Source organism: Rhinolophus sinicus, linkage group LG11, assembly GCF_036562045.2.
Source record: "Rhinolophus sinicus isolate RSC01 linkage group LG11, ASM3656204v1, whole genome shotgun sequence".
NCBI lineage: Eukaryota > Metazoa > Chordata > Mammalia > Chiroptera > Rhinolophidae > Rhinolophus > Rhinolophus sinicus.
In genome coordinates this window covers 58880997-58908681 of record NC_133760.1, presented here as the reverse complement: position 1 = coordinate 58908681, position 27685 = coordinate 58880997, and the positions used below count along the sequence as shown (strand labels likewise).

Sequence of the window (27685 nt, the reverse complement as noted above, 5' to 3'; positions counted from 1 at the left end):
GGAAATGTTTTTTTGAATCATTACTATAAATTAGCATATCAAAGATGTAAGACTAGTTTACTAGTGTTTAAAGGGTGCAACGTGAAAATTTTCAGGTGGCATAATGTTACATGACTCTGAAACAATGGAAGGAAAGATCAAAAGGTAGTTTTCATGTGACATTTATTGAGCCTGTTCTTAGTCCTGGGCTGGGCCTTTCAGTAATTCACGTTCTTGTCGGGGACACAGCCGTGAGCATAAAACATGGTATGAAGACTCTCTAATAATGGTACATACTGGATATAGATGTAAAGTATCAAGAGAATGTAGAGGAGGGAATGATTAGTTTTGATTCAGGGGATCAGGAAGGTTTCAATGATGTGATCTTTGGGCTGGGCATTGAAGGATGAGTAGGAGTTTGCCAAGTTGATGAGCTAGTTTGGAAGGCATTTCCAGATAGAATAATGGATTGGATGAGTAAAGGCAGAAAGGCTGCCTTTGGGTCCATGGTACAACTCTGATCTGTGAGGACTCTGAAGGTTAATACAAATCTAAGCCCTTGCTTTCCCCACTTTCCTGTGCATACAAAGCATCTGGGGATCTTGTTAACGTGCAGATCTGGGGTGGTCCTGCAATTCTATATTTCTAACAAGCTCCCGGGGGGTCCATGCGCTATGCTTTGAGTAAAAGGCTCTAACACTGTAAATTATTGCCTACTTAAGCTGGGCCGGTTGGTTGGCTCGACTTAGGAGCAAGATGGAGAACAGATTTGTCTTATGCCAGGAGCAAGTTAATAAAAAGTATTACAAGCCTCTCCTTTTGAGACTGTGTCTTTTCAGAAAGGTTCTGCATTGTATCTGACCAAGCCTCGATCAGGGGTGACTCATCCAGGTCACCTGTTCAGGTGACATGGGAGCTAGCACAGCAGGAAAGATTAAGGAAAAGGTTCAGGCAGGCCCGGTCAGTTCTGGTGGATGAAGGCAGCAGGGCAGCAGTGAGCTCCTTAGTCTGAGGGTCTGTGAGGGGAGGTAGAAAGAAACGCAGGGAACACAGAACTCGCAGAAATTTAAAATTGGGGTTCCTGCAGAATAATAACAATTAGAAAAACATAACCCAAATTACCATTTTGAGTTACTCTGATGCTTTCTCAGGTGTTTAATTTTTAGTGAGAAATAGCTGTATCAGTTGAGATACTTTGTTTTGAATTCATGACAATGTTCTTGATAAAAAATAATCTTTTTTATCATAAAAGTTGTTCTTGCAGAACATTGGAATCATGTTTTTGGGCAGTCATAGTTGGGTAGATGATCTAGACTGATTTTTATTCCTATTTTCCACACATCACCCAGTTGCCCTGCCCTCTTTGGGGAGCTGGTACTGGTGAGTGGTTTGGCCATGTGGCAAAAAGAATCCTGGAGGGACCCACCTGTTGTGTGAAAGACAGTCTTCAAATGAGATCACTGAGCTTGTTTTCACTTTCATCTTCCCTGCTATTAATGCTGGTTGTGAAATGCAGTGGGGAGACTTCATAAGACTAATGAAGGAGGAGGAAAGATCAAGTGATTATTTTTCACCTTAATAATTCTAGTCATGCCTTCGTTTCTGTGATGCCTTCAAACCAACCCGCACAGATGGTTTGGAGCAGACCACGTGGCTGGAATTGAGCACCCAGGGAATGGGGTATCCTTACCACCTCTGTGAACATCCCCCCAGAGACCACTGCAGAGACAAGATCTTATGAGGTCGTACTAGCAATTATTAACGCCAAGGACTCAGAATAAAATGAGATGTGTGAGCTTATTGGCGAGGATTATAAAATCAGAAGCTGAAACTTAGTGATGAGGATGTCACAATTTACAGTTGATTCAAAACATCTTTGATACATTCCCAGGCACAAGGTTGTTTCGATGCTTGCATTCGGTGGCTCGCTAAGTATCTTGGAACCAGGGTTTCTCTCTTTCAATTTTGGTTCCATGAGAATTCCTAAGACAGTGATTCTCTTGCGTAGGAGGGCCCATCAATCATGTGGGAGCACTTGTTGGAAATGCCGATGCCCGGGACGCATCCCAGCCTGATGCGGGGTGCTGAGCACTTCGTCCGAATGGTAGAGCCCTAATGGAGTCACACTGGTTGACACGTGTATGTCTTGTGCCACTGAGAAAGAAATTCATGTTTTTACTCCCACTGGTCTCCCACCAAGAGCTAACAGAGACTAAAGGAAGGGAAGAGGGCCAAAGAAAAAAGAGAATTGAGTTATCCCAAGTTTTACATAATAAATGTATTTCTAAAAGATTGTATATAAATCAAATTTGTGTGAGTTAATCTTTTCTTCTCCTTTACTTAAACCCCAAAGTGTTATATCCGCTTGTGATTTTCACATGCCTAGTGACTTTGCCACCTTAAAAATGATTATGATAAATTATGTTTTTTACCACAATAAAAAGTCCTTAAAAATTTTATTAGATAGTGTTAGAGATCGTCAGAGCAACTCTTGCAAAAAAAAAAAAAAAAAATTAGACAAGCCCTCATTTTCCCGGAAGCTCATTGAGAGAATACAATAAAATGAGCAGCTAGCTACTCAAATGTATCTAACAGTCCTCTCTCATAGAAACAACATTTTACACACTGTGATTTCTGGTTCAGTTGGTTAAGTCCAAGTTTTTCACAGAATTTGCAAAGCCCTTCATGGTGTGGCCTGTTTTCTTGGGACCAGCCAGTACTAGTTAGTGGTCTTTTTTCAATTCCTTGAACAGGACAGCTTTCTCTTACTTTAGGTGTTCTCTGTGCCTCAAACACCTTCCCCATCATTTTGTTCTGCCTCAGTGTTATTCATCCTTTAGAGCCAGCTTACATATCACCTCTCTAGGGAGGCCTTCTTTAAACTCCCTACTGAGGTTTAAGACTCTTGCTACCTTTCTGGATCAATCCATCAATCCATGCACCTCTCTAGGAGTCTGGCTCTTTCCTCTGTAGCATTTAAAACAATTGTATTTATGTAATTACATGAGTCTCTCCCACGGGACTGAAAGTTGTACCAGGTAGAGACTATTTCTCTTACTCATCACAGTATCACTAGGGCTCACTACCTTTTATGCAGCAGAGTCTTAATACTTTCTCACCAGGTACAGCCTTTTATTCCACAAACCTAGCTTACTGGCTGTCCTCAGAGGAGCAAGTGGAGAGGCACATCAAGTTTGTGAGCCTGGTGGCGGAGACGGCGGCTGAACAGCCAGAGAGATGAAAGACGTAGGGCTGGTTACCTGGGGACGCAAGAGCGAGCAGTGAGGGGGCTGCAGGGTTTTCCCCTTCACTTCCCCAACAGCCCACTCACCCCAAACAAGCCATTCAACAATAATTTATGTATTCATTTCTTTAGAGAATGAGGTAAACCAAGGCCAAAACAATTGCGCAGAATTAGAATGTGTTCAAAACATCAGTCACAACTAAACTGGATCAGACTTCACCCCCAAGATGAGTGTTCCAGCAGAAACTCTTCCGCTTAGGAAGCGTCCGCCCCTCATACAGAAAAGGCATAAATACATCTTCTGCTCTCTGTCGCTGAGGAGGAAGGTTTCTCTCCCGATGGGCCAACACTACTTCTTTTTCGTTGCTCTCTTCCCTTCTCCTTTCCTTGGTTTGCCCTTTCCTCGAAGCTTCTTTAGACGCATCTGCTCATCCTTGAAGTCCTGATGCTCGTCTCTGGATGGAGAGAGAAAGACAGCCAGTATATTACCAGCCTGGAAAGGTACGCCCACCTGGCACTGTCCCCTCAGGTGGCTCTGCTCATCAGTCCTTGCCATCTACAGGGCACGTGCCCGGCTTGGTGAACAGAAAGGACAGGGAGTCCCCAACAGACGGATGCGCCGTGTTCCAAAAGTTCACATTGAAGTCACAGTTTCCCCTCACAGAAACAGTGTCACCAATAGCGGTTCCTTCCAAGGCCAGCCATGTAAACCTATGTAACTATGATACAACACTAATAATTACCCGGAATTTCCCTATAACACAAAACACTGAGAGGAGCAGAACGTGGGTATAAGCTTCAATAGCTGCACTGAGACCCCGAAAGCCCCAAGAACTAGCACCTACTACAAGGGGGAGAGGTGTGGAGGAAGCTGCCTTAATGGCAGTGGAGGATGGACACAAAAAGGCTGCAGGGGAAAGGCTCAGGCAGACGGAAGCCAAATCAAGACAGACGCTCTAGGGGTCAAGGCAGCCAGGAGTATACGTACGTGTGGATGGGTTACAAGGTGCAGGCTGCCTACAGTATGTAAAAATGTCTGCATTCTAGGATGAGATACCTAAAGAGCAGTATGGTGTTTACACATGTAAGCTCTGGAACCCATCGGAACCTGGGTTCAAATCACAGCTCCACCGTTTAGTAGCTGTGTGACCTTCCCTTTCTGCATCTTAGTCTCCTCATCTGTAAAGTGTGGACAACAATGGTATATGAATTCAGTGTAAGAGAGGGGTTTGCTGGGCCCAATTTTTTAACTCCCTTGGCTGTTTTAAAACAGATTGGTTTGATGGAGTACGCTGTTTTAGTCCATGAACAGGACGGATACAACAGACCTGTTTGGGATTAGTTATGATTGCCCCAAATAATCTATTCTCAACTGAGCAACCAGAGTAATTCTTCTAAAATGTAAGTCACATCTTGTTACTCCTCTGTTCACGACCCTGCGAATGGCTCCCCATTTCACCCAGAGCAAAGCCAGTCATTACCACAGCCCGTGGGCCTTTCATGAGCTGCCTGCATTCCTACAGCTCAGCCCTTGGCCCGCACGCTCCTGAACACACCAGGTGCTCGCTGGCCTCAGGGCCTTTGCTCTGCTCTTGTCTCTGCCTTGATAGCTCTTCTGCTGGGCTCACTAAGCACCTTTAAGTCTCAGCTTAACCCTCATCTTCCCCATCAGGCTGACCCTGATTGTCCTGTTTAATACTGGGACCTGTCCTCTCCCCGCCCACCGAGCGCCATCAGCATCCCTTGATCCTGCTCAGCCGGCTCTACTATTTTTCTTCCCATAGCACGTTCAACTTGGTAACATACCACATACTTTACCGGTTGACTATGTTTTTCCCCCTCTTCTACCCGCCATCCTCCATTCCTGTCCACCAGCCAGAAGGAAAGCTCCAAAGGCTGGGGTCTTTGTCTCTGATGCGAAACAGCCCAAGTACCTGCTAGACCGAACGAGAACTTGTGCTTTCCCCGCCTTTGCAGGTCTCTGAGTAATGTTTTCTTTATTAAAGATTGTCTAGTTTCATCCTGCCTGATCCCACAGGAGGCCTTGCGTCGAGGCACCATTTACTATGAAAATAACTGGGTTTTTCCACAGATAACTAAATGCTAAGTATTCTTTCCTGTCTCCAAAGATAGTCGAGGCTTTATTTTTCAAACAAATGGAGAGTGGCAGCAAACAGGTACATTAAAATAGCTGAATGTGACTTTGTTATGGGTTATAATTTTCTACTCAGGAGATCTGCCTTTCAGTGGAATTTTATTTTGGGTCATAATAAAAATTAATTTTTATTTTCTTAGCCTAGACTGCTGGCAAGGGAAATTGCCCCAAAAGCATTTCCAGAAATTCAAAATGTGTCATGGATTATAACCTCTAATAATATACTAAGAAAATCTATATTGTTCACTGCTACTCCCTGCTTGTGCCCATCTTAAGTGCCGACACACAGAAGGTAGTTGAAAAAATACCTGTTGTGTAAATAAATGTACAATCTTTAGCTATCTGGAAAGAACTATTAATTTTATTATTTTGGAGTGAACAGTCCCAAATTAATTTTTCAATTAATGCTCTAAAAGAAGTCCAATTAAAACATGTTAAATTAAAAAAAAGACATTTTAACTTTATACAATTAGGCACTACATTTGAATTCTTTTATAATGAGCATGTATTATTTGGTAATTAAGTCATTTTTTTTTAAAGAAAATGATCACTTAGGTACTTGACTTATTTTCTTTCTAGAGCAGTATACAGCCCTAGGCTCCACTTCCGATACATACACAAACACACAAACGCACGCTGGAAACAGCCCACTACTCTATTACATGTTATTATTCTATTCTGTTCGCTTTACATGTTACTCTTAAACGTGAACTAGTATCTATTTGGGCCAAATTAGTGCATCAAAAATGCCAGGAGAGGGTGGAAGGAAATAAGAACTACAACAAAACTGCCACCAGAAAAGAAAGGAGGCTCCCCCACACCAGCTGCGAAGCTGACCAGCCCTGGGGCAGGACTCTCATCTGACCAACACCAACCTGCTCCGGTTTCGACCAGTTTTCCTCTGCGTCCTTAGAATTCTTAGACGAATGGCTACTTAAGCAGCTCTCTGTAGCTCAGTATCTAGTCAGTGTTACGTCACGATTCAGACATAATTAAATTTTGTCTTCCAACAAGTGCATGTTTCCTTTTATTTTTGGTATGCTCATTATGGATATTTTGAAAGCCTTCCTCTCCACCCCCCCAAATTGTACCTTTTGAACTAGCTGGGCACTATTATGAGAGCTACAAACCCATAAAGATAGAAAGGCTAATTTTTTTCCTTTTCTTATCTACTAACTGAAAAAAAAAAAAAAATCTCTTACAGGTTACTTTTTTTTTTTTTGTTATTACCTGTAGAGGCCAAGAAAACGCAGTGTCCCCATGAGGGCAAAGTAAGTGTTGTGATTTGGATACCAGTCATAAGTCTCCTTCCGCTTGGCCAAAGGCTGCTCACTAAACAGTTTCACCACTTTCATGGATTTGGAATCAGTAGGCCTGGCAACCTCACCAAACAGCCGGGCACTCAGACGAGTCATGCGCAAGGCATATTCTGAAAGTGAGGACATTTCTGCGGCAGCAAGGGGCAAGAGGCCCTACAGAAAATGAGAAGAAAATCAACAGATTAGTGTAAGAAATTCCTGGATTATCTAATGAACACTTTGGAAGATGGAAACACCTGTCACACCTGTCGCATGTTGTGGGCAGGACATGCCTTGGAACTGAGAAATACCCACAGTCCCAGGGGCTAGTTCCTTCTGCAGACTATTACCCCCTGGCTGTCTTGCCCTTTTCACAATGAACTGTTTTGTGATTCACTAGGTTATTTACTGATAGTCAGCTTACCTGTTTGTGGGCTAGAGGGGGACCGAGAAACACGTTTTCCTACCACTGCATTGTTATTACACCAACAGAAAACACCCACCTAAGCAACCTGCAGAATAAACATGCTGACTGCTTGCCATCTAAAGGTTTAATCATGGCAGAGAAATAATTTTGCTGTTGTCTTTATTATCAGCTCTTTGAATACTGTTCTCCTCAAGGGCTCCAGATGGCTGAGAACTACTAATGAGTTATGAGGTCATTTAGCCTCTAGGTTGCTGGATTGAATTCTGCCTAGAGACTGAGAGCCATTTGGGAAAAACAAACAGAGACAGTAGTCGTATAGAAATAAGCGCAACAGCTCAAAAGATTAATTTGATTCCTGAATAGAAGGCACTTCGCAATTGTGATGTTACTCGTCTTATCTTCCATGTTATATGTTGTGCTTTAATGCAAACTGGTTAAGTTCCTATGAGCTGAAAACAGTAACTTTTTTCTTCAAAGGCATAGAATGTTGAAATTGGTATAAGAATGATATCTGTAATATGCAAAAATTACAGCTAATATATATCAAAAATTATATAGGTGATACATAAAAGTCAAGAATGTTGCTGGTGGAATAACACTACCTCATACCACTCCAGTTCAGATGTAGGGGTACCTGTTGGCAGACTATGATCATTTATGTGAAATTTTTGTAGTGAGATGATAATCTTTGCTGACTGAAAGACCATCCTGGGGGATAGTTCAGCTGGGATGAAAAGTTGATTTCCAAACAGAAAAAAGGTATAGACCTATTTTTACAAAACAATGGAAGAAATATACAAAAGACCAGTGGTGCTGAGTAAATTTCAAAATAGTTCTTGCAAGAGAAAAAAAACCAAACCAAACCAGTGTTTACATTAAGGAATGTTTCTCATCCACTTCAAGACCCATCGAAAGAGCAGAGGCTAATTTCAAACCATTTACCATTCTGAAACCAAGCAATCTTGGGCCAATAGTGCCACCTGAAGGCCAGCAATGGGAGAACTGTCAGATCCCAGGTCTCTTGGTCCCCCCTTTCCCCACCCCACCTGGGATCTGTGCAAGCCTTGCTCTTTTCCTTTTCCTTTTAGGGTGCTCAGTTCCCAGATTCACGTCCCTCCGAATTCTTGCTCCATTATGTGGATGGGGGTGGGCTGGGGTTATATTTGCATCAATGAGAAAAAAACTCAACCACAGTTTAATGTATAATAGAAAATAGTAACAAATCAGTGCTTTAAGGGCCTTGCAAATGTCAGAAGCTACAAAATGTTTCTCTGCATGCTTTATCTTTTCTCTGCCTCCCTTTAAAGTTATGTTTTCCAAACATCAGATAAAACAACAACAACAAAATTGTTTCTTAATCAGCTTTAGTTTGTTTTGCTTAATTGCTATTAGGGCATCAGAACAGATTTCTGTTGAAATTGCATACTATTTTCACAATCAGTTATTTGTAAGGTGGCCTAGGAACTATTATCTGGGTTATTCTGGGCCTGTTGTCTCTAAATCTGAGTTTCCTCTTAGGAAACCAAGCTTGCAGGACTATTGTGAGAAATAAGTAAGACAGTGGCACTCAGTAAATGACACCTAAAAAAAACCCCAAAACCCTAAATCTGTTTGTAATAGCGGAGGGGACCAGCAGCTTGGTAATTGACAGGTAGCAAGGAAGAAGTGCCTCATTGGGACAGTGGTCATTGAAGCCATCACAGGATGCTAAGTCACCTCCATGCCCACCTGGGAATGTACCAAGTTACTGGGACATGTAGCTCATAAATCATAAGGTCTCATTAGAATCTACTGATTATATCACAAAATCCAAGTCCTATATTTTATGTTGGAGAAAGGGAAAAAGCCTCTTCAAACCTGGATCCCTTACTAGAAACAAAGAACCATTTGCTAAATAGAAGGAAACTGAAAATGGTTATAATTACCAATTACTGCTTTGTAGTCTCCTTCCAAAGAGCAACATATACATATGTTCTAATAAAGATTGATATAGGAGCTTGGTATACTTTTCTTTTTCTTTTTTTTTTTTTTACCATAGGCTAATGCAGCTAAAAAGTTCTGACCATAAATATTGGTCCTACAACTGGCAAATTGCCAGTTTTTACTAGCTTTAAATTTTTGAAAAATTCGGAAGACTTATTTAGGACTTTTCAGGACCCTGGTATGCCTTTTTACAGATTCTTTCAATTTTATCTTTAAAAAAAAATATGGACCCTGTTAAAGGCACTCAAGTCAAAGGTAAATAATTTACATGTCAATTAGATTTTTATTCACATGCAACCATTCTAAGGGGTACAATTATATCACTTTTCTTTTTTATCAGTTTCAGGTGTAAAAACCAATGTAATAGACATTTATATCCCTCACAAAGTGATAACCTCCCCTCCCCCAATCTACTATCGCTCTGAGTCGTATATGGCTGTTACAGTTCCACTGACTCTATTCCTTATGCTGTCCTCCACGTCCTGTGACTATATATATAAAATTATAGTTGACATTGTTATTCAGCTTCAGGTATATACTGCAGTGCTCAGGCACCTGCACCGTCCATGAATATACCACTTTTCTTTAGATGTGAACTAAAGAAAACCCTATCATGAAGAAAAATTAACTGGAGTTGAACATGCTAAGCAAAAACAAATTACTCAAATGTGTTGAAACACAACATGCTAAGCCTGCATAAGAAAATTCCCATACTTTGGCATCAAAGGGCAAGTTTCTTTGATTTTCTAATAGGTCTGATGCATTAAAGGGGTCAGATTTATTTCAAGATTGGCTTTGGATTAGGTTTGCCTTTTTTTCTTTGAAAAGTGCAGATGACAGGCAGGAGTTCTTAGCCTGGATATCTGTCACCGTGGTGAATCCAATGGAACTTTTAAGTGTATACTGAAATGTGTGTTTGTGTGTGTGTGTAAATCCTGCTGGGGAGAGAGCGATCTCTATTGTCTCAAAAACCACTGGTTAGTGGAGAATGCCAGCTTTGGAAGAGAAAGTCGGCTGGAATGTTGCCTCTGCGCTTCAATGGCTGCAAGGTGTTTGTAGCTGTAGGTATTTTTTGCCTCCATTTTGTCATCTACTACATGAGGACAGTTATACCTCCTGCCTTGTGAGGCTGACGTGCAAACCTCCAGGCACAGTGCCTGCCCTAAATAACCAGGCCTCAAGGAACTCACACACTACACACACGTGTTTCACAGAAAGACGATCTTTAAAAAAACACCAGGCTTTACTATGTTTAAAGGCCGGCACTGATTATTTTACTGGTTCGTAGAGGCATGAACGGCTCCGACTATGTATCAGCTTTATTCAGTGCAACAAGAACATGCCCACATCCTTCCAACCGACTGTGATGAAGCACTAGTGTCAAGTCGTTTGAATCGGCGGGGTATTTCGCGAATATTTTTCTTAAATATCACTGACATTGGTAACAACGTTAACCCGCATGGCCCACACGCAGCTAAGATGCAGAAGGCCGTCTGACGAGCAGAGAAACGGGGCCTTGAAATCTAGCTAAGCGGGAAGAGAGGAAACTACGCTAGAATCCTTCATTTGCTTCATGCCCCCATTTACGCAGCAAGAGGCCGAGCGGTTTGCGTGATGCCTGCGAAACCTCCGAGCTGGCGGGTTAATATTTACATGGACTCGTTCTGTTCTTGGCGACTCTGCAAGGTTGCAGCCCTCCGCAGGACCTCTACAGCCATCGCCCACATCTCGCTACAGACCCCCCAAAAGTCACGGGCATCCTTACCTCGTCGTGACCTTCCTCTCTCGCGTGCCCCCTTGGCCGGAAGGCCCGCCCCCACGCCGGCTCCAAGTCTTGCCAGTAACTGCGGCGGAGAGCAGTAGAGAAACGACAGCATGGCGGCTAGAGGGGAACCCTAGTGGAAGACCGGAACTACTAGCGCCAGATCTGGCGCCGGCGCAGTAAGGCTGGCGCCTGCGCAGTAAGGCTAGCGTCTCCGTGTGTGCCAGGGACTCAGGGGCTGGTGGTTCCGGTGACGGAAAGGTCTGGCTTTCCTGGAGGGTGCTGCGCGGTTCGCTAACTGTATTTTGTTAGAAATGGCTACACAGCTGCCCCAAACGTTTCTGAAGCCCCGGGCAATTGTGTGCCACGTGATGGAGGATGAAATGCACTTTCTTTTTTCGTTTTCCTCTTCACACTTTCTGGGAGTTTTCGTTGTTTTTGCGTCTAGCTTAGACCTTGACATGTTCAAGGGACTTGCTTGACTGTCGAGGCTGAAGAGGCTTCTGACCCACCTGGGGTGCCACACTCCTTTCCTTCTGCGTCTGTACTCATCCCCCGATAGTATCACCTCCACATCCCATCGGCATTGTATGAAATAATCTAAAATGCACCCTAGAGATAAGCAAATCAGCCCGAACCATATACCCAGAAGGTATTCTATTGACACCCTCTTTGCTCCTGCAGAATTTCATTATGTTTTGATACGTGATCAATCTATGCTATAGAATTTGCTTTTATCAACTTAAGTTTTGATGTTATCAATCTATTATATAGTAAGTAGCCATGTAAACTTGGGCTGGGGTAAGAGGTTCACTACACTTAAATTTACACATGGCGTAGTGAGTATCCCTCACCTTTTTTGCAGAGCTCAGTCCAAAAAACAAATTGCACCTTGTTTTTTGTGTTTCAGGGGTGTTGGCTTGTTTTTATGTAATGGCCGCTGAATCATGTAAACCAGGAGGCTTCCTTTTCATGCTGGCTGTTAGAAAGTCTAGAGCCAAATTTGCAGTGGACTCATGGCTAGAACTGTTACATGTATATTTGCGTAAACGTTGGCTCTATTTTGTATATCTGTTGTTGGTTTTTCCTTTTTCTCCTAGTTATTATTTGTGTTACCAGTGTGTTTTGTGACTCTCTGTACTACCATAACTCTTTCTTGAAACATAGCAAGGAATAAAGAATTACAGGTGGCTACGTACTCTGGGCCGTTTGTACTGTGAACCTCAGTAAGTCAAGTTCATGGGGTTTATATTAGTTCCCTGAGCCTGCTGTGACAGAAATACCACAAACTTGGTGGTTACAAATATAAGAACTTTATTCTCTCACAGTTCTGGAGGCCAGGAGTCCACAATCAGCATCACTGGGCCAAAATGAAGGTGTTGACAGGGTCATGCTCCCTGCAGAGGCTCTAGGGTAAAATCAGTCCTTTGACGCTTCCAGCTTCTGGTTGTTGCCAGCATTCATTGACTTGTGGCCACATCACTCCAATCTTCAAGGCTAGTGTTTTCCAATTTCTCTGCTTCCTCTTCACATCACCTTCTCCTCGTATCTCCTAATGCCTCCCTCTTACAGAGACAGATAGACAGATAGATAGATAGATATAGTAATCCATGATAATCTTCCCATCTCAAGATCCTTAATTTATTCATATATTTAAAGGCCCATTTCTATATATAGTAGCACTTACAAATTTCAGGGATTAGGACTTGATATCTTTGGAGGACATTTTTCAATCTGCCAAAGTGTTGGAAACAGCAAGCCTATGATATTGGCCCATAGAATATTTGGGAAAATATTTGAATATTAGGGTAGGCAAACCAACATAACAGAATAAAGTTTAACCTCCTATGGACATTGATTTGTAGATCTCGGCTTACCTGTTTGTACCTCCAAGCCAAGGCTTCTTTAAGGACACTTTTTATGTCAGAGATTGCCTTACATATTTCTATTTTTTATAGCTCAGAGCTTTAAAATCATGGGCCATGAATCATTAGTTAGTCATGAAATCAATTTAGTAGGTTGAGAGCAGCATTGAAAGACATTAGAATAGGGAGTATCAGAATGCATCGCATGTAGTGAGGGTAATTACTGTTTCATGAAACAGTATGTGTGTATTGGATCGTAATGTAAAATACACTTCGTACTCTAGGTGTGGCAAAAGAGAAAGCCTCTGCAGTGAGCAATTTCATTATTCATCATACTCTATGGCAAATATTCCTTGCCATTAGACAGAGCAGGAATTAAAGCTCACATCAACTTCAAGTTCTTATTATGTGGCATAGTCCAAGGGGCAGGTGGGTACTTAGTCCTTTAAGTAGATTAATTTATAGGTCCCCAATAAATACTTTTTCCTGGCATCATGTAGGTTTTCTGTACATCTGAATTTACAGTAGTTCTTTTCTCACTTTACAAAAGAAAGGTATATCCCTCACCCAGGGTATAAAACTCTCTAGGATGACAAACAAAGGGGCAATTCAACATATTTTTGGGGAAGCTTCCTTTAATGACCAATCAATCCACTATAAACCCTTCTTAGGATTCCTGTCTTTTCCCCTCTTACACATATTCCAGGTAAGGTGACGTATGACTATAAGACATATGGTAATTGGATACTGGGATTTTTTTGAAATCAGATGTGTGAGTGTGAATGTGGGAGTAATAGTAGATTTCCTTTAATCCTCATGTCCCTTTCATGCTCTGTGAACAAAGCAAAGCCAGCATTGAAGAAAATATTGAGCCCTTAATTTTTTCCCACATTTTTAAACATAAGCATTTTTTTTTTCAGCTATTCTCAATACTTATCCATAAGATGTATCGTTATCTGGAAAAGAAAGCATCTTTGAAGAGCCGAAGCAGCAGAGGTTAGTGACACTGATTATTTTAAATGTAAAATGAATTATTTAAGAGACTGTCATATTTTTCACGTTACACTAATCTACAAAAAATTTATATAGACTTTTATTTCAGATTTGGTATGTGTTATTCAATAGAGGATAAAACACATTGTGAAAAATCACGGGTACAACTCACCAAGTATTTCCCATTCCCCCCTTTCCATGCATAAGGTTGGATTGGATAACCTCTATAATCTATTTTCAATCTAATCTTCAATTCCACCAGCTCCATTCTGCTATCAAGCCATCCAGTGACCTTTTAATTTCAGATATTATGTTTTTCAGTTTTAAAGTTGCCATTTGAGTCTTTGCCGTGATTTCTATTATTTTGTGAGAACTTACGTATTTCTATTCACTTCCCGGCTGTTTACCTTCATGAAACTTGGGTATAATGGCTACTTTAAAGTCTTTGGTATTTCCAACATCTAGGTCATCTTGGGCTTGGCATCTCTTGATATTCTTTTCCCTTGAGTATTGGTCGCAGTTTCCCGGTTCTTTTTATGTTAAATAAGGTTGGTTGGTGTCCTGGACATTTTGCATATTATATTGTGAGTCTCTCAGTCCTGTTCAAGTTCTCTGAGAATGTTGATTTTTGTTAGTTGTTTCTTTTAGTGGGAAGTCAACTGGGCTATATTCAGACTGCAAGTTCTGTGTTGCCGGCTACGTCACTTCAGTTTGCAAAGCCTTGGCAATGCTGCACTGGGGCAGTTCCAAGCATGTGCAGATCAGGGGGTGAGCCCAGGAATGGGTCAGTTCATACAGACAATTAGGGATCCCTTTGTCTGTCTTTCTGCTCTCTAGGATTTCCCTCACACTCTCTGGTACCCCCAGGCCTCCTTTCCTGGTCCTCTGGCTCTAAAGACAGGTTTCTCTGGGAATTTTAGCCACTTGTACTGCCATACAGTTCTGCATGACTGGGGCCACCCATGGGACCAAGCAATGAGGAAAAAGAGAGAGAAAAAAATGAAGGGGGTTCCCCTGCAGTCCATAGGTGACAAGACCTCTTTCCCCAATTCCTCTGTTTAGAATGATAGGTTATCTTGTGAGGTTTCTGATGCCTGTTCCATCACCACCACTGTGGTGCAGCACCATGACTGCGGCTAACCTTGGGACAAGGTTGGAAAAGAAAACAGGAAGAAAAAAAGATTTCCCCCACACTTTCTGGGCATCTCAGATGCCCCTTTTCCTGACAGTGTTTCTCTTGGAATTTTTTGCCGCCTGTGCCTCACTTGGGCCACCCTGGGTGGAAGGTGGGAAGAAAAGAGGAAAAACAAAAGGAAACTCATCACCTCTCCCCCAGAGATGATTTGTTTACAGTGCAGAGTAAAATCCTCTCTCATTCGCTGGAGAAGAGAATGGGCAGATTGTCCTCAGTCCCTTTATAAATTCTGAGTCTCCCAATTTGGGGGGTCCTCACTGTGGTTTTAACCCTGTTGCAACTGCAGGGCAGCCTCGGACCCTCATTGTGTTGCCCTGTGGGGAGCTGGGCGTGAGCACTGGTAACAAGATGCTCTCTGAGAAACAAAAGGTCTGTTTTCTAATCCAGAGACCCTGTGTTTCCTTATACAAAAACCAACTCAAAAGGTATCATAGCTCTCAATGTAAGAGCCCAAACTATATAACTTCTTTAAGAAAGCATATAAGAACATCACTGTGACATTGGCTTAGACAAAAATCTTATTGGCTACAACACGAGAAACACACACCATAGAAGAAAAAGTTGATAACTTTTACTTCATCAAAATTTAAAAACTTCTACACTGTTAAGAAAGTGAACAGGCAAGCCGTAAGTGGGAGAAAAGTTCTGCAAAATGTAATGGGCTGTGGTCGGAATATATATCAGTTTTATTACCTGGAAAATGGCAGTATGAATAGTACTCACCTTGCAAAAAAAGCACATGAGACTTGAATAAGTAATATACATAATATACTTAGAATAGTGCCTCTCACAGAGCAAGCCCTCAATGAAAGCTAGCTATATAAGAAATAGCACGCATTCTTCCTATTACAGCTATTTGTTTAGTTGTTGTGTTCTACACTTAAGTTCCTGTAGGGTAGAGATCGAGTGCCTTGTTTGTCATTGTGTCTTTGAGGTTAGGATAGAGCCTGATCCATAGTAAAATTCAATCAGAATTTACAGCTTGATTGAAGGAATGCGTGAAACAATGAAGAAGGTATTCTTGAAGCCAATCTGATTGAAAAGGTGTACTTCTCTAGCTAGTTCCATTTTATCAAGCCAAGTGCTCTTGTTTCTGGATCCGTGGCCAGTTTCTCTTAATCAAGCCCCACGTGATCAGCACTGTCATAGCTTCTGCCCGGTATTTGCTGGCTCAGGACTTTTCAAGCCCCTGTGTCTTTTTCTGACAACTTTACTAATGAGGTAATTACCTCCGCGCTTCGCACTGAGCACAGTGAATCCTGTCTTCTGTCTGCTCACAGGAATTCAGGAAGCCCCTCGTCATCGTCGTCATCATCACCCTTAGTCTATTTTTGCAATCCCACTCACTGCCCATCTGTAACAGGGTGGATGGCACATCGCTTAGCTGTAGCAGACCTATTTTACTGTCCCCAAATAATCTCATTCCCGAGCTTGCACCTTTTCTTATGTTACAGTATTTCTCATGGTGTGAGGTAGGACAGCAGAGTAGTCAAGAGCGTAGACTTTGAAGCTCGATTCCTTGGATTTAAATTTTGCCTCTGCCATTTACTAGCTGTGTGACCTTAGGCAAGTTACTTAACCTCTCTGTGCCTAAATCTTGGGAAAGTTATTTAACCTCTCTGTGCCTTCTTTTCGTCATCTGTCAAATGGGACTGATGCTAGTACCCGTCTCAGAGGTTTGTTCTGAAGATTAGATGTAGTATTACATGTGAAACACTTAGAACAGTGCCTAACACAGAATTAGCATTTAGTAAATGCTGATTATTATTGTCAGTTTGTTGTTGTTCCCCTTTCCTGGAATGTCCTGTCCTGTCCCTTCTATTTCACCAAACCATCTATCTTGAAGGCTGGTATAGAATTGAATTTGACAATATAACCTTTTCCTAGTAATCCTTCTAAACTCAATAATTTTGATAATTGATTTGTAGATTCTTTTGGATTTTTTTTATGTGTAATTACATATTTAGAAATCATTTTGAACTTACATATCTTTAGTTCCTTTTTTTAAATCCTTAGATTATTATTATTTTTTCTTGCCTTACTTCACTAAGAACTCTAGTAAAATGTTGAATGCGTGGGGTAGTAATGGGAATCCTGTTTTGTACCTGATCTCAAAAAGGAAGTTTCTGTTTTTACATTAGGTATAATGCTTGCTGAGGTTTACTATAGACATCATTTATAAGACTAAATATTTTTTTTGGTTTTTATTTCTACTTTGTTCAGAGTTAAAAAAAATCTTTAATCTGTGTTAAAATCTAGCAGATGACTTTATTCTTCTATTGACCATATTATTTTTTTCGATCCTTTTTTTCTGTCTATGTGGTAAATTACAGTAATTGATTTACTTTTCCTTTGTGGAATAAACCCAACTTGGTTGTGATTTACTGTTCTTTTTATATATTTCTGTATTCCGTTTACAAATATTTTGTTTAGGAATTTTGCATTTATATGATGAATATGATTAGTCTATAATTTTACTTTCTTAATGTGTTTATCAGGTTTTGGTATCAATGTTATGCTAGCTCATAAAACAATGCAGGGTATGTTTCCTCTTTTTCTATGCCCTAGAAGAGTTTTGAGGTTGACATTATTTTTTTCCACAGATGTTTGGTAGAATTTGCTGGTGAAGTAATCTAGGCCTTGGGCTCACTTTGTGGAAAAGTTTTAAATTATAATTTTTTTCTTATTATCATTATCTTAAATTATTTTTTGAAATTCCATCCCCCTTGCCCATATGAGACAAGACTGTGGATCATTCTTTATTCTTGTATCAATTTTGGTAAGTTGTATATTTTCTAGAACGTCGTCTATATAACCTAAATTTTAATGGTTATTGTCACAGAGGGCCATGGTTTATCAATTCAAAGCACCAAGTTTTGACTTAGATAATCTTCTCTAATGTATGTTTATTTTCTACTTTATTGTTTTCATCTCTTTATTATCATCTTTCTATTCTATGTGGGTTGAATTTGCTGGGATTTCATTTCTAACTTATTAATGTGGATGCTTAGCATACTCATTTCAATCTTTCTTCTTTTCTAATATGTGCGCTAAAGAAATGATGACTTTTGAAGAGGGTGAGAACCCTATGGGCTAGAGTAGTTAGAGGAAAAAATCAGAGAAAATGGGAGTTGAGTTTTTAGAAAGAGGAAAGGAAGTGCACAGCAGACTGACAGGACATGATAAAGAAAAACAAAGTGTCAAGAATGCATTTAAAATGTTTTTATTACAGGAAATTTCAAACTTACACACAAGTAGAAAGAGTGGTACAGTGAACCCCAAGAACGCATCACCCAGTTCCAACTAATATCAACTCATGGCCCATCTTCCCCTCCTCCAGTATTATTTTGAAGCAAATCGTGGGCATCGTATGATTTCATCTGCAACTATTTCAGCACACATGTGTAAAAGATTACAACTCTTTTGTCAGTTCAGAATAAAAGCAGCCTGGTGGAGCCTTGTAATGAGGTGCTTTGGCCTGAGGGCCTGTGGCCTGAGGACCCATGAAAATCCAAAGATGGGCAACGTGATCTTCTTCCTCCCAGACCCACATGCAAATCTTGGAACTTACAGCTCCGAGAGAACAAAATGTCACACTATCCATACCAGAGAAAAAAGACCCAAAGATGTGGGTGTCATAGAGGTCATTGGAAAGCGTGCTCCCATCCATGTCCAGGAATTTTATCACTTAGATCGCTTGGATAGGAGGCAGTACTCCAGAAATCAACACGGCCTGGCATAGCCAACGGGCCATTTAGAAGGGCCCTTGTGTAAGGGGCATGGCGCCGTGTATAAATTACAGGCACGCACTCCTGTGTTAGCTTGGCCAGGGTCCTGTGCGCTGACTGTGTGCATCCTTCTCTCCCTCTGGCATGTGGTCCTTCACCTATGGATCCCACAATTCGGGTGCATTTTGTGATTCTGGGAGAGGCCTGCTCTTTTTCTGCCCAACGGGTACGGCGTGGTTTAAAAAAATGGTATTTGGAATCACAGATAACTAGGTATGATTTCTGTCTCCTACCGAAGAGACTCAGATACTCCTTTAGCCTCTCTCCTCATTGGTAAAACAGACTGGTAATGGCTACTTAGCAAGGCAGTTGTGAGACTTACTATGCCATGTGAACGACGTGGTATTTGCTATCAGCCATTCCTTTCAGTTTTAGGTTGAACCTGTCTGCCTAGGAGTTACCTGCATGTTAACAATCTCTGGACTTGGTCAATGGAAATTCTAGAAATTAAACTGTTTGGGCATTGATTACGATTAGATCAGACTCCTTGAGTTGTCTGCTCTTAAAATGTTTTCCACGTTTCCTAATTTCTGAATCTGCAAGTTCTCTCTGTTTCATCACTGTGCTGCCCTGGGTGTCAGGAGCTTTTGTCCTCGGCTATAGCTCAGAATGTCAGAAATTCGTATTTAACTGAAATGTGCTGCCTTTGAACTGTCTACCGCCAGCGCTAGCATTCTCAGAACTCCACATTCATATTTCATCATATACTCTCTAACCCATTTTGAGTTCTTAATTGAACCATAATAATTTGGAGATAGTATATTATTTTCTAATAGCACCAGAGGGAATCAGCTGAGAAAACAGAGTTTGGAAACTCCGAAGGAAACACTCCTTTGCTCCACAAATCAGCCTGCAGTTCGCTTTCCCAGTGACTGGAAAGAGGCTTCATTGGGGCAGCCTCGTGTCTGCTGAGTCTCTGTGGCTTTGTTTTCCCATCTGCAAAGTAGTAGATAATAGTGTCGGTGGTCAGTAGCCTCTGAATGGATTCTGAATAAATATTCATGGGATTTATTAATAATAATAGCATCCTAATACCTACCTCACAGCATTAGGGAGATGGGAGAATACCATCATTCAACACAAGGTTTTATAGAGCCAGGCAGCCTGGGTTTGAAGCCCAGCTTCACAACTTACTACCCACGTGACTTTGGGCAAGTTACTTAACCTCCGAAAGCTTTGCTTTCTTCATTTGTACTTTACAGGGCTGTCAGTGGATTAAATAAAATAATTTTTATGGTATTTAAGTGCTCTATAAAAGTCTTTATTATTGTTGTTAAAAGTACTAATGGTGGGTGGCCGGTTAGCTCAGATGGTTAGAGCATGGTGGTGATAACACCACGCTTACTGGTTGGGTCCCTGCATGGGCCACTGTGAGCTGTGCCCTCCTTAAAAAAAAAAAAAAAAAGACTGCTGGTGAATAAAGTATTAAAATAAGTAGGTGAGAAAGTCTGAGCACAGTACACGCTTAATAAATGTGAGAAGTTGGTAATTATTTTTCTCTCTTTCAGTGTGTCCCTCTCTATCAACGGAACAGCAAAGGTGAAAAGCAAATGGCAAAGTGGTTCAGGGCCCGTACTCTGGAATCAAACTCTTAGGGTTCAAATCCTAAATCTAATGTTTACCCAAGTGACTTAATTTCTCTGTGCCTCAGTTTCTTCATCAATAAAGTTCAGATAATAATGGAGACGATCTCAGAATTACTATAAGGATGAAATGGATTGATATTAGCAAAGTATTTAATAACAACTTCAACACGTAGGGCTATATACATGTGATTAAATAAAAGATATTTTGTTAATCTCAAATTCCAGGTGCATAAATCCTCCTTATGTAAATATATGGGGTGGGTGATTGACATATTGAGGCTGGATTAATTGTTGATTAGTTATATTGTAACAAATAGAGTTTGAAAACTCAGGGAAGACAAACAGGAAAACCAAGTTATATAGTTCTAATAAGTTTCCAACACTTAATAAACATGTTACTTATTTAAGTACTTGACATGAATTATCTTGTGTAATTCGTACCACATTCCTTTGAGGTAGGAGCTATTTTATCCCATGTTACAGAGGAGAGAGATGAGGCCCAGAGAAACCGTGTCACTTGCCTAGGGTCACAGAATAGAGCCAGCTCACCTCCGAGTCTGTCTCCATAGCCCTTGCATGTCACTGTCAGGTCCCTTGGGTGCTCTGTGGGTCCTGGGCTCGGGCCCGTGGTTCTTCACACTGAGTCATTGACCCCTTTGAGATACAAGTGGACTCTCAGAAAAAATTCCCGGCCCCGGGTTAAGGTTTCCTGGGGGAGGCAGGAAGGTTTCACGTATAGTGTCGGGTCTGCTACATAGTCTAATGCTAGTTCAAAAGATCAAATAACATAAAATAAGTTCTGTCCCCTAAAATTTATCTGACTGTTTATTCTAAGATGTGTTTAGAAAGCTCAGAACATGTAATAAACATGTAATACATGTAGACATTCCTGGGTCTTGCTGGTCATAAAAAAATAAACACATTAATGAACAGATTTGGAAGTACTACGGGCTGGCTCAGTGAAACGTGGTCTTCATTCAGACACAGAATGCAGGGCTGACAATTACATTAATAGTTGAAATGTCTGAACAGAGAGTGGCAACGGGTCCTGAAGTAGTGTTAGTTTGTTTTCTTGGGGAAACCGTGGAGCAGCCCCACTTTGCCGCGGTTCCTGGAACACTCACCCTGGCCAGAGCCCTAGGAGCCCTTTCAAAACAGGGAGAGTTTGATACTGAAACTGCAGTTGAGGATCGAAACTCTCTCTCATACACGGCAGCCACAGGTTACTTCAGTTGTATCTTAAACGTCCGTGGGCAGCGTTTACTGTTCTGGTCGACCACCCATCATGCATTTGCTCTGCCTTGGGGTCAGAGCACCCTGGATTTCCTTTGGTGAACCGTTTCTCCACTGGGACTGCGGCTTGGGTGGCACCTTTCTTTCTTCAGAGGGGGACCACGTGATCTAGGCCTGCCTCATCAGGAGAGGGCAGTGACCCAGACCGACTGCCTGCATCCAGGGACCCACACAGGAGGTATTAGAAGAGGTGCTCTCGCCTCTGCGGAAAGCAGCCCGGAGGATGAAAGCCTAGAGAGCTGTCGCATGGAGACTGAGAACGAAGCCAACGCGGTGAGGGCAGAGCTGAGAGAAGGAAAGAAACTGCATCCTGATGACGTCATTCGGGCTCCTGGAGCAAGTCATACCTGAACACCATCCTGAGACTTCTCAACAACACACCACAACCCTTTCCTGGTGCCAGTTTGAGCTGAGTTTCTGTCACTTGCCCTGGGAAGAGTCTTACCTGACATTGCCTCTAACAGACTATGGAGTTTTGTGTTATCCGTGGTAGCTTGTGCCACTGGTTTTAAAATTTTATTTCTCTTTTAAAAAAATACTTCCTTTTTTATTGTTATAAATATAGAAAACCTTTATGATGTTTGAGACCTTCTAGAGACCTTTGCGAATTCCTAATTACCATTGTAGCATACAGTTCTGAAATGCAGCCTAGTATGTAAACGAGAGTGCACACGTCTGTAGCAACCGGCCAAGGACGGAAGAAGTTGCCATGAATTTGGATGCTGGGATCATGCACCAGCCGCTTGGGGCCTAGGATTCTGAAAATTAATGTTTTAGCAAAATTATCTATGACTACATGATGTGTACTTTAGGGTCATTAAGGAGGAAACGAAGCCTTGAATGCTAAATCCCCAAAGCCAGAGATTAACTGCATTGCCTTACTGTGTTAATTGGTCCAGCTGCAATTTATTTCCTTTCCCTTCCATTTCATCAAGTCAGATGTTCCCTTCAAAAGCCTTCATATCTAGTATCTGTGTTCCTGAGTGAATTGTGGGTCCAAATAAATATATTTGGTAGTCTCTGAAACAAGATGAGAATATTGGAAATGTTTCAACTCCTTGTTTATTTTAAAGCAAACATTTAATCTTCCCTTAAAGTCCGCTGTTTATTGACCTTTACATTTTAGATTTTCTGTACTTACTGATATAGGAAAAGAAGCGACATTTAAATGAGTTTCACTTTAAGAGACTCTGGTATTTGAGAAGCAAGATTTAAGGAATGACTATTTGAGGGGGTGATTATTTGTATTTAAAAACGTTTTTTCACTTTAAACAAAGCTTCCTCTATGTTTCCTATTAATATTCACTCTAGCAAGTAAGCTATTTGACTAATACGTAAAATTTTCCTTAGAATTTCAGCGCAGGAAGACTGCTTGAAGATAATTTCACATTTGAAGAAGCGAAGGAAAGAGGTAAGTTAAATAATTTTCTCAGTCAATGGTTGGTTGGTTGGTTAGTGGTAGTTGGGAATTTGTTGCCAGTAGACCTGCCTTCTTAAAAGAAGTTCTTCAGAACCACCCTCCAAGAAAAGTTCTCTGGAGAAAATGAAAGTTGTATAGATCAGAAACTCAGTTCTACGTCAAGAAAGGCAGAGCACTGGAGGAAGATTAGGTAAAGGTAATCTTTTATTTTTCTTATTCTTTATCCAGTAGATAATAGTTTGCTTAAAATAATAATACAAACAATACATTTGGTGATTATAGTTCATGGATAAGTGAAACGAATGACAGTAATATTGCAAGGAATGGGAGGGAGGGGTTGGGAATAGGTACTTCCATTACCCATGCAGTGGTATGGTGTCATTTGAAAGTGAACTTGGATTAAATGTGTACGGTAAACTGTAGGGTAACCACTAAAAAAGTCCATAAAAGGGTAACCACTGAAAAAGTTTAAAAAATTGATACACTAAGAGCATGGAGAAGATAGGATCATATAAAACGCTCAATTAAAACCACAAAAGGCAGAAAAAGAGTGGAAGACAAAAAAAGGAAATAAAACAATGGCGATAAGTAGCAAACAGTAACAAATGTGGTAAATATTAATCTGATTATCTCAATAGTCACTTTAAACATCAGTGGTCTAACTGCACCAATTAAGAACAGATTGTATATAAAAAGACAAGACCCAACTACATGTTGTCCACAAGAAACCCACTTTAAGTATAAAGTGGCCGGATGAAAAGCAAAGGGATGGAGAAAGGTGTACCAGACTAACACCAGTCAAAAGAAGGCTGGAATCGTAACCTTAATTTCAGACAAGGCAGACTTCAGAGCAAGGAAAGTTAGTAGGGATAAGGAGAGGCATTGCGTACTGACAAAGGAGTCAGTTCTGTCAGAAGACATAACAAGTTTTAGTGAGTATGCATCAAAATATGTGAGGCAAAAATCGATAGAGTTGCAGAGAGAAACAGATGAATCCACTGTTATCATTGGAGGCTTCGACACCTCTCTATTAGTAATTGGCAGAAAATCAGCTGATTCTCAACAGGTCCATCAATAAAGTGGATATCATTGACATTTCCAGGATACTTCACTTAACCATAGCAGATTACACTTCTTTTTCTCAACCTCACAGGTCATTCACTAAGAGAACACATTCTGTGCCCCAAAACACAAGTTTAAAAGAATAGACATATAATGTCTGCTCTCAGTCCACAGTGGAGTTAACTAGAAATCAGTAACAGAGAGATAGCTGGAAAAATCCTGAAATGCCGAGATTACACACCACACTTCTCAATAGCACATCGGTCAAAGAAGAAGTCTTACATTAAAACATAAACTAAACAAAATTGAAAATACAACTTTTCAAAATTTGTGCTATGCAGTGGAAGCAGTGCTTAGAGGGATATTTACAGCATTGAGTGCACTTATTATAAAATAAAAATAATCTAAAATCAATAATCCAAACTTCCATTTTAGGAAACATGAAAAAGAACAAATTAAATCTAAAGTAATGGAAGAAAACAAATAATAAAAATTAGAGTAGAAATCGAAATTGAAAACAGGAAATTAATAAAATCAAATGATGGTTCTTTGAAATGAGAAGACAGAAATAAAGAGGGGCCATCACTATTGATCCTATATCTAATTAAAAGGAGAATAAAGGAATACCATGAATACTTGTGTGTCCATAAACTTGATAATCTAGATGCAATGGACCAATTCCTTGAAAGACGCAATCTACCAAAACTCACACTAGGAGAGAGAATCTGATTTTGCTTACATCTATTAAAAAAGTTGAATCAACAATTAATAACCTACCCAAACAGAAAGCACCAAATGTGTTCAGTGGGGAATTCTATGAAACATTTAAGGAAGAAATTGCACCAATTCTCTACAACCTCTTTCAGAAGATAGAGGCAGAGGGAACACTTCCTAACTCATTCTATAAGGCCAGGATCACCCTAATAATGAGACCAAAGACTTAATAAGAAAGGAAAACTACAGGCCAGTATTTCTCATGAACGTTGATGCAAAAACCCTCAACAACATATTAACAAATCGAATTCTGACAATGTGTAAAATGCGTTAAACACCATGATCAAAGGGGATTTATTCCAGGTATGCATGACTGGTTCAATATTCTAAAAATCCATTAATGAAATCCTTCACAGTAACAGGCTAAAGAAGAAAAATCACATGATCTTATCAGTAGATGCAGAGAAAGCATTTGACAAAACAGCACGTTGAGAATGATTTTTGTGTATATCTAGTTGTATCTGTTTTTGTAAATCTATCCCCTTTCTCTCTCCCTCCCTTCCTCTCTTTCCTCCCTTGACAAAGTCTGTGCAGCAAATGCTGACAGATAAGTTTTATTTTCTCCTTACTGCTTCTCTGAATTTTCTAAGTTTTCTGTAAAATTTTCTAGAAAAAAAGCACTAACCATGATTAAAAAAAAACACAAAAAACTTTTATTGGTTTGGCAAGGATCTACTAACAGAAACACTTGTTAAAACATCACAGCTAAAGGGAATAAGGCAACAAATCTTCTAGTACCTTGTGGATGGGAATGGAATTGCAAACTGGAAAGAGCCTTTCCTTGCAATGTTCAGGTGGCCTGGCTTGGTATTTCCATGTTGACTCATCTGTGTGCAGACAAAATACAGACGACAGAGCAACACAGAGTCCTGTCCCCACGTCCTCATAGTCTCACTCTGGATAAAACCCGACGATTGCTGTTGTCGATGGAGAGAAAGCTGTTTCTTTTTTGAGATCGATCTTTACCATCAGCGTAAGCAAGTGAATTCATACAGGTCAGTTACACACACACACACACACACACACACACACACACACACACACACACTTCATGCTGAAGGGTCAGCGTACAGGTGTCCATAAAATTGACTCCGATCAACCTAGTTTTTTTGTTTTTTCAGATTTATAAACAGCGCGACATGGTTTTGTTGCGGCCCAAATCAGCTTCATTTTCCTTGAACTGTCAGCTCCGTGTCTGGTCTGGAACGAGTATTTTCCAAGTTGTGTTCTACATTGATGACTTTGCTTCCCATAGCCTCGTCGTCGTCGTGTTCTATACACAGTCACTGCACGTCACCTCAGGTTTTTCCTCTTGAGGTAGATTGATGACCATTGTAGCCACGCTTCCCACGTGTCTCCACCTCCCTTTTACTCTCTCCTCGTCTTATGCTCTGTAACAGATTTGCAGTTCAGAGAGCGGCATTTGGCGTCCGCTATGACTAGATTTAAACCCCTGCCCCACTAGCTACCAGCTGGATGAGTTTGGGCAAGTCACTGAGTGGCTCCCCTCACCTGGTAAATGTGGATAATACCGGTTTGTAGAATTGTGACAGTTGGGAGCATTTGAAATTTTGCTTCCTGGCATCTAACCAGTTTGGCTCAAATAAACTCATAAAAATTCTCTACGAAGAAAAAAGAATTGTGACAAATGAAAAGTCGTCTGCACAATGCTGACACAAAGTAGGCCCCTAGCAGATGGGGGCGGGGCGTTCAGAGCTGTTCTTCTGACCTGCCTTCCCTTCCCCTTATCTGAGTTCATCGGGTTGTCCTTCCAGGGCTGTCCTTGTGCTGGTCCAGACTCTTGTGGTCAGTCCACAGCTTTCGCTTCCTTTCTGGCTCTGCGCTCTCCCTGAATCTGGATGTTTTGGGGCCCATTACCAAGCTCCTGGATTCCGTTCCGGTGACTGGTTCTGGGTGGCAGGCTCTCGCGCCTGCGCAGGGTCCTGTGCCAGCCCCCCCAGGCCCCCCAAGCGCCAGCCTGTAACCTTAAAATCACTTGCAGTCATGTAGCATACCGAGAGAGGGGATGAGTTTTGTCTCACAAACGTCACAAAAGGATGGAAACTTGTAAGCCACGAGCAGAGAATCCTGGAGAAACCGTGGCTTATTTTTTTTTCTCCTGAAAAGAATCTTCACTGTAAAAAAAGAGTGAGGCAAAAATATACATTCCGGAGCACTTGGAAGCAGAATTATCTCCAAGTAGAATACTTTTAATTTTGACTGTCAGGGACTCTTACAGATTTTGTGCATTTGGATGAATTTGTTCATTTGGAACCCAGGGAAGCCTGGCTACATGGGGAGTTGATTAGATGTATAACAGTTTGAATGTGTCTTTATTATGTTAATATGATTATTGTTTTTAGTCAATTAAGTAATACATGCTCACTATATAAAATCTAGAAAACACAAAAACCTTTGAAGAGAAAATATTCCAGAAATAAGCCTAACATTTTGGTGTATCTCCTTGTCATTTATTTTCTTTGTAAATTTGGATCATATTCCACCCCCAGTTTTACGTCTTACTTGTTACATTTACCAGTGTCTCTTGAGTGTTTTTCTACCTTCTTAAATACTCCTCCAAAACATTGTTTTTTAACTGATCACCCATGGATGGAATGACTGTCTTATGATTTATTTATCTAACTCTTGTTGTTGCACATTTGTGAATCGTATTACAAATAATACTTCAATGTAAGTATTCAAATCATCCTTTTTGAGTCCTTACCCAGCAGGGTCCTTACAAATAGATTCATTTTGGCACTTTACCTTTCCAAGGTCCCCTGGCTGCTGTCCATGGTGCACCCCTGGGGCCAGCTGCAGTGGAGCCGAATAACCAAAGATGCTTTGGGAGGAGGTGTCTC

The 27685-nt window shown here is 40.9% G+C and overlaps 1 protein-coding gene and 1 long non-coding RNA gene across 2 annotated transcripts in view; one reads left to right on the top strand and one right to left on the bottom strand.

Annotated features, from left to right (window-relative positions):
• The window catches only part of LOC141567573 (uncharacterized), a 58948-nt gene extending 31523 nt beyond the window's left edge, over positions 1-27425 (top strand). Inside the window, exons 3-5 of the long non-coding RNA XR_012490337.1 lie at positions 13634-13709; positions 22919-22979; positions 25946-27425. This is a non-coding gene — a long non-coding RNA (uncharacterized LOC141567573). The remainder of the gene's footprint in view (positions 1-13633; positions 13710-22918; positions 22980-25945) is intronic.
• On the bottom strand, positions 3324-10994 carry MRPS33 (mitochondrial ribosomal protein S33). Its single transcript, XM_019749871.2, has 3 exons — positions 10852-10994; positions 6609-6850; positions 3324-3678 (listed from the first exon to the last, which is right to left on the bottom strand). The coding sequence occupies exons 2-3, from the start codon at positions 6821-6823 to the stop codon at positions 3573-3575; spliced, it is 321 nt and encodes a 106-aa protein (XP_019605430.1). The 5' UTR covers positions 6824-6850; positions 10852-10994; the 3' UTR covers positions 3324-3572.
• Positions 27426-27685: the final 260 nt, after the last annotated feature.